This window comes from Zingiber officinale, chromosome 2A, assembly GCF_018446385.1.
Source record: "Zingiber officinale cultivar Zhangliang chromosome 2A, Zo_v1.1, whole genome shotgun sequence".
Classification (NCBI taxonomy): Eukaryota; Viridiplantae; Streptophyta; class Magnoliopsida; order Zingiberales; family Zingiberaceae; genus Zingiber; species Zingiber officinale.
In genome coordinates, this window is record NC_055988.1 from 61,060,591 (window position 1) to 61,068,454 (window position 7,864).

Here is a 7,864-nt window from a genome sequence, read left to right on the forward strand (position 1 = left end):
AAAATGCCTATAGTTATACCCAATCGAATTGAGTTAACTAGTTATAATCAATCTAATTGAGTTTGTACTCACCCAAGCTTTGATAAGTGGGACCAAGATTGTCCCTCCGCACCCTACCAAGATAATATACGTTGCTCTGCTTTGGCAAATTCAACAACAACAAATGATCGAGGTAGTGATGGGTATCAAAACTTGGTAGGCATTTCGAGTTGATTTGATTAAGATCGAATCTAATCGTTAATGTGTATCATATACGAATCAAGGCACAAATTGCCCTACACTAGCATGCATCACATACACACAAGCAAATATATAAAGATATATATATATATATAGTGATGAGGTCATGACCCTACTACGATCTTCTCAAGCCAATGAGAAGATCGGACGGTCAACCTAGAATCAACGGCTTCTTCAAGCATCTCCTTTGACCGCCTTGTGTTGTCGGCTTCCTTCTTGTAACTCCATCTTCAATTATACATTACAAAATTGAAACTCAAGTTACATTCGAGTCTAAAACTATTTTATAACAGGAATATAAATAAAGGAGGCACAACGCGCAAGTAACAAATCACATACAACACGCCAACACAAAAATGACACGCAGGACATATTATGAATTACAACACAATTTTTGTCCAATCAAATTGGAATTTTTGGGCCATGATCATCACAATATCATACATAATTCTAAATTATGTATTCTACATAAATTTTTATAATTTTACTACTGTTTTTATGAATTTTATGAGTTACAACTTCCCGGCGGTCCCGTTTAGCGATTTTCGGGCTCGATCATAGGACAATGCCCTTTGGCGGGTTAGGGGCAGTGCCCCTACTCACGAAATAAATATCGTGAGTGTCCCATCTTGATCTAATAGCGCCTTAAGCCGCTGTCTCAAAACAATTTAGGCAAGATCTTGCTGTTTCGGAAGATTTTTCTTGGTAGTTGAAGCCTACAAGTGTCCAAGCACTTGTTGCTTCACCTCTACGAGAAAATTACTCACAAAATCCATAAAAATAGTAAACTTATAGAAACTTACAGATCTGATATCTTTTCATAAAAATAAAATACAAACAAGTACATGCTTCGCACGTGGCTCTGATACCACTGTTAGCAATTCGAGTCACAAAAATCACTTTTTGCGTTGCGGAAACCCCGAATTCTAGCCACGGATCCGTGCAAAGATATATTTAAAATTAAATCATGTACATGTTTCTACACTAGATCTACCTTAGATCTACATGAAAAGAGAGTATACCTGTGTAGTGAAACCCTTCGCTTATCCCGCTCGTCCAAAAGTTGTCGGATCTTGTAGAGTGTCAAGTGAACACTCCTCTACATGCATCCACACAGACAAAAGGTGGAGAAGAACCACTTAGAGTGTGCTAGCACTCTTGGGTGGCTCGGCAATGGAGGAGGAGAGGGAGAGGGAAGAAGAAAGGAGGAAGATGATGGATTGAATGAGCACACAATTGCATAACTCACCCTCATCAAGTGGTCGGTCACTTATTGTTTTAAACCTCCATGTAATACCAAGAGTCATGGCTCTTGGTCTTCCTCATGAGGTGGCACACAATGATGTGACCTTGATGATGTGGAACACCATCATTGGCCGACCCCTATGCCATGTCACAATGAAGTGGCATTTGGTCAAGTCAAACTTGACCCTTCATCTTCCCTCTCAAGTCAAGTCAAACTTGACTCATTTATCTCCCATGGTTGATCAAATCTAACCATTGATTCAAGTAAATTTGATTTAATGAATCTCTATTCATTGAATCAAATTGATTCAATGAATCATAATCTAAATTAGACTCATTCAACACATGAATCAAATTGAGTCTAACTCAATTAGTCTAATTTGGATTACTCTTAATCCAATTTGGTTCATCACATGAACCTAATCCTCTTGGTCCATCATATGAAACTATTCTCCATCTAATTGCCCTTTGTGTATGACCCTATAGGTTCTTGTAACGTTGGCAATGCTCCTAAACCCATTTAGAAGCATAAGTAATGAGCGGTATATAGCAACACATCATTACTACCCAAGTTACAAGAATGTTGAGATCCAACATCACCTTTGTGACTACTAATTGTGACTCTCACAATATGTGACAATGTCCTTCTATCCTTGACATCTAAATTGATCAAATGAGGCATAGACCGTGTTATCCTCTAATCAATTTATATCTTGAACTCCAAGTAGACTCACTCTAAACAAATGAGCTCAATATCTCATATTGACTCATTTGGCCAAGGTCATGCACTTAGTGGTCTCACTCTATCAAGAATCATGATGTCACTCCCGTCATATAGGAGGGATAGATCCCATCTACATCACTCACATCCCTCCGCATAATTTGTTACATACCCAGTAATCGCCTTTATAGTCCACCCAGTTACGGGTGACGTTTGACGAAGCCAAAGTATGCAACTCCTTATGTAGGGAACCATGGAGACTTCAGGTCCAAGGACTGATAGTCATACTAATAGTCACATGAGAAAGTATATGACTCATATAACGATCCATGATACTTTCTCATGGTGGGTCATTCAGTATACATTCTTCAATGCATACCCATGTGTCAACTTGATATCTCTATATCCATGACTTATGAGATCAAGTCATCGAGTTGACCTACATGTTAATCTCATCGCAAGGCAATACAATGTTCCATGTAAGTATTATGCAATTTGTTATCTCCTCTGAACGGTCTAATAGCTAACGCATGAGATGTTGCCATCATGAGATTTAGGATTCAAATCTCGGTATAACCGAGGTAAATGTCTCCTTCATGCGCCAGCTACTATTTCAAAGGCTAGTAGTCATCTGTGATTTACCTCCTCTGTGTTGACCCTAGGACGGATTGGCGAAGGCGCTCGGGGCGAGAGTAGTCACCTTTTGCAACTATTATGTAATTTGTCATTCCTTTTACATTTTTTTAAAAAAAATCTTAAAAATTATCTTACAAGCTGAATTGCATGAGCTATATGAAAATACATTTATCAAAAATATGGAATTTATATTTCAAAATTAGAGAGAACACAATTTGTTTCGTAGGTCAAAACTGTTGAAAATATAAACCAGAATTAAAGTTATGTGCATGAATATTGGAAGATTCATGAATGACTCTTTGGATAATGCATGTATCTCATTTAATATTGATTCATGTATTTATGTAGATATATCTTGGGTACTCCCTATAAATACCCTATGTATTTAATAATTTAGATATGAAGAAAATAAGAAGAAATAGTTTCCTCCTATCTTGAGTGTTATAGTTTTTTTTTATGCTCTTCATCTACTAACAAATTGGTATCAGAGCCACCATTTGTATTTGGAGACAAAGCTTGAATGAAAATGTCGAATGGAACCTCATTTGTTGTTCCATCTCTCACTAAGGAAAATTATGATAATTGGTGCATAAGAATAAAGGCTTTGCTTGAGTCATATGAAGCTTGGGATCCTGTGGAGAATGCCGTTGATGAAAATGTGACATCCGCCAAGAAGAAGGACCAAAAGGCACTCACCCTCATCCATCAAAGTTTGGATGAAAAGATGTTCGAGAAAGTTGTTGCGGTAACTACTTCCAAGCAAGCATGGAAAACTCTTCAAGCTTCATTTAAAGGTTTTGATAGAGTGAAAAAGGTACATCTCCAAACATTGAGAGGAGAGTTTGAATCTCTACGCATGAATGATTCCGAATCCATTTCGGATTATTTCTCAAGAGTATTGGCTATCACAAATCAATTGAAAAGATATAGAGATGATATGAAAGATGATCAAATTGTTGGGAAGATTTTGAGATCTTTAGATCCAAGATTTAATTATATTGTGGTTGCCATTGACGAGTCTAAAGATCTAGACATCATGAGCGTTGATGAACTTGCCGGATCTTTACAAGCACACAAAGAAAGATTGATAAAACCGGTTCAAGAATTAGTTGAACAAGCTTTGAAAGTAAAGCTATCATTGAAGGACACAAACCAAGGCACATCCCAAAGAGGCCGCGGACGTGGAGGATCTCGAGGGCAGGGCCAAGGTTGAGGTCATGGTTATGGAAGAGGTGAACGAGGTGACAAAAACACCTCATATAATAATGAGAGGAGTCAAAACTTCAATCAAAGAAGAAGTCATGGAAGAGGTAGAAGTCGTGGAGGCCATCAAATGAGGTATGACAAATCTGAAGTTGAGTGTTTTACTTATCATCATCTTGGCCACTATTCTTGGGAATGTAGAAATAATATGGAGGAGATAAATAATTTTGCGGAGAGCAATGATGCAAAAGAAGATTTGAGCCCTACTTTGCTTCTAGCTTGCAAAAATGATCAAGATGAGAATGAGAGTACATGGTATCTTGATTCCGGCGCAAGTAGCCACATTTGCGGAAGGAGAAATTTGTTCGTGGAACTTGATGAATCAACCGATGGAGATATAACTTTTGGCGACTCTTCGAAAGTTCAAGTGAAAGGAAAAGGTACAATTTTGATTCGTTCAAAAGATGGGAGTCATCAATTAATTTCCAATGTGTTTTATGTGTCGGCCATGAAAAGTAGCATTTTGAGTTTGGGCCAATTATTGGAAAGGAATTATGATATTCATCTCAAAGATAAATACTTGACGTTGAAAGATGATAGTGGAAGATTGCTTGCTAAGGTGCCCATTACAAAGAACTGAATGTTTTTGCTAAATATTCAAAGTGATGTTCCTATGTGTTTGAAATCTTGTTTCAAAGATTCATCTTGGCTATGACACATGAGATTTGGGCATTTGAACTTTGATGGGTTGAAAATGATGAGCAAAGGAAGAATGGTGAAAGGATTGCCTTCCATAAACTATCCTAATCAACTTTGTGAAGGATGTCTTCTTGGCAAGCAATTGAGAAAAAGTTTTCCCAAGGAGTCTTTAACAAGGGCTCAACATCCATTGGAGTTGATACACTCGGATGTGTGTGGACCAATCAAGCCATCATCACTTCGTGAGAATAATTACTTTGTGCTTTTCATTGATGACTATTCTCGAAAAACTTGGGTGTATTTTTTAAAGGCAAAATCGAAGGTGTTTAGAACCTTCAAAAGGTTCAAATTAATGGTGGAGAAACATAGTGGCTATCAAATCAAAGCTTTTTGGTCTGATAGAGGTGGAAAATTCACATCTAATGAATTCAAGGTTTTCTATGGAGAAAATGTCATTCATCGTCCCATGACGACTCCATACTCACCACAACAAAATGGAGTGGCAGAGAGGAAGAACCAAACTATTCTCGACATGGTGAGGAGTATGTTAAAGAGCAAGAATATGCCGAATAAATATTGTGCTGAAGCTGTCTCTTGTGCAATATACTTGATGAATCGGTGTCACACCAAAAGTGTTCATGGTATGACACCTCAAGAAGCTTGGAGTGGATACAAGCCAAGTGTTTCACACTTGAGGGTTTTTTGAAGCATTGCCTACATGCATGTTTATGATGTGAAAAGAACAAAGCTTGATGATAAAAGTGCAAAGTATCTCTTCATCGACTATGATCAAAGCTCTAAAGGGTACAAGTTGTATAATCCAAGCAATGGAAAGATTATCATAAGCAGAGATGTGGAGTTCGATGAAGCAGGTGTTTGGGAGTGGAGTACTACAAAGAAAGAGAGGGGATATAATTCTTTCCTTGATGATGATGAGGGGGAAGAAGGCATGGCACCATCTAATACTCCACCACCAACACCACCACCACAAGATTCACAAACAAATGAAGCAAGCTCGAGTGAAGGGCCTCAAAAATTCAGAAGTTTGAGTGACATTTATGATGCCACTGAAGAGGTAAATTTTAGTGATTTTACTCAATTTTGCTTACTAGCAGAAACCGAGCCTGTAAGTTATGACGATGCCGCTCATGATAACAAATGGAGAAATGTCATGAATGAAGAAATCAAGGCAATCACAAAGAATGATACATGGGAGCTAATATCATACTGAATGGCAAGAACACAATTGGTGTGAAGTGGGTGTACAAAATAAAGAGAAATGCGTAAGGCGAGGTACAAAGCAAGATTGGTTGCCAAGGGGTATAAGCAAAAGGCCGGAATTGACTATGATGAGGTATTTGCACCTGTTGCTCGTCTTGAAACAATTCGGTTGATCATTTCTATTGCAACTCAAAACTATTGGAGAATTCATCAAATGGATGTAAAATCCGCATTTTTGAATGGAGACTTGGAGAAAGAAGTCTATATTGATCAACCTTTGGGTTATGTAGTGCCTAACGAAGAAAATAAAGTGGTAAAATTGAAGAAGCCTCTCTATGGCTTGAAGCAAGCCCCCTCATGCTTGGAATAACAAAATTGATAAATATTTTCTAGCAAATGGTTTTATCAAGTGTCCACATGAACATGCTCTCTATGAAAGGAATGATAAAAATGATGATATGTTACTTGTTTGCTTGTATGTGGATGACTTAATTTTTACAAGGAATAATCCAAAGATATTTGAAGATTTCAAGAGAGCTATGACAAAGGAGTTTGAGATGACGGATATTGGCATAATGTCCTACTATTTTAGGATTGAAGTGAAACAACGAAATGATGACATATTTATTTCTCAAGAAGGATATGCTAAAGAAATTCTCAAGAAGTTTGATATGAAAAATTGCAAGCCGGTCGGGACACCTGTGGAGTGCGGAATCAAGCCACACATGAATCAAGATGGTGAAAAAGTTGATCCAACTTTATTCAAGAGTCTTGTTAGAAGCTTGAGGTATCTAACCTGTACTAGATCGGATATTCTTTTTGGCGTTGGACTTGTGAGTCGTTCCATGGAAGCTCCTACTACTTTATATTTGAAATTTTTCAAAAGAATTCTTCGCTACATCAATGGTACAATTAATTATGACATCTTGTATGTTTTCTCGGACGACTTTATGCTTGTTGGCTATTGTGATAGTGATTGGGCCGGTGATATTGATGGTCGAAAAAGTACTACTGGGTTTGTTTTCTTTATGGGAAATTAAACTTTTACTTGGAATTCTAAGAAGCAACCTATTGTGACTCTTTCTATTTGTGAGGCGGAGTATGTAGCTGCTACTTCTTGTGTTTGCCATGAAGATCCGACGAAGATTTATGTTGATAATAAATCTGCAATTGCATTGGCCAAGAATCCAATGTTTCATGAAAGAAGCAAACATATTGATACAAGGTATCATTTTATTTGAGATTGTATATCAAAGGAAGAAGTGAAGCTTGAATACGTGAAGTCATAAAATCAAGTTGCCGATATCTTCACGAAACCATTGAAATTTGATGTTTTCAAGAAACTTCGTTTTTTACTTGGAGTAATGAATCTGATTTAAGAGGGGATGTTAAAAATATAAACCAGAATTAAAGTTATGTGCATGAATATTGAAAGATTCATAAATGACCTCATTTAATATTGATTCATGTATTTATATAGATACATCTTGGGTACTCCCTATAAATACCTTATATATTTAATAATTTAGATATAAAAAAAAATAAGAAATAATTTCCTCCATCTTGAGTATTATAATTTTTTTTTTATGCTCTTCATCTGCTAACAAAAACTACGTACAACAGAAGACAACTTATATAAAGTGGATTACCACTGCATTTATCACTGTAATCTGACGACAAAAAAAATCATTGCACTCACAAGTGACATTATTCACTTGGGTTGCAGAAGAAACTTATGTTTCTAAGGAAGGAAGTGAAATTACACTTTTACAACAAAATCCAGTTTTCAGAATAGTACTTCACTTCTCTTCAAGTGATTTTAGCAGAAGGAATTTGATGTATTTTGTTATCTGAGTAAGATGGATGGATCTCCTTTAAAGTTGTCTAACTGTGCTTGCA

At 36.8% G+C, this 7,864-nt stretch overlaps 1 protein-coding gene across 1 annotated transcript; it reads left to right on the forward strand.

The window, feature by feature from the left end:
- Positions 1-3,368: 3,368 nt before the first annotated feature.
- LOC122043678 lies at positions 3,369-4,055 on the forward strand. The gene has a single exon (XM_042604279.1). It carries the CDS (start codon positions 3,369-3,371, stop codon positions 4,053-4,055), a length of 687 nt encoding a protein of 228 aa, XP_042460213.1.
- The last annotated feature ends 3,809 nt before the right edge of the window (positions 4,056-7,864 follow it).

What these genes read in the sequence shown, in the direction of transcription:
- LOC122043678 (XM_042604279.1), top strand. Translation starts at nt 3,369, where the DNA reads ATGTCGAATGGAACCTCATTTGTTGTTCCATCTCTCACTAAGGAAAAT.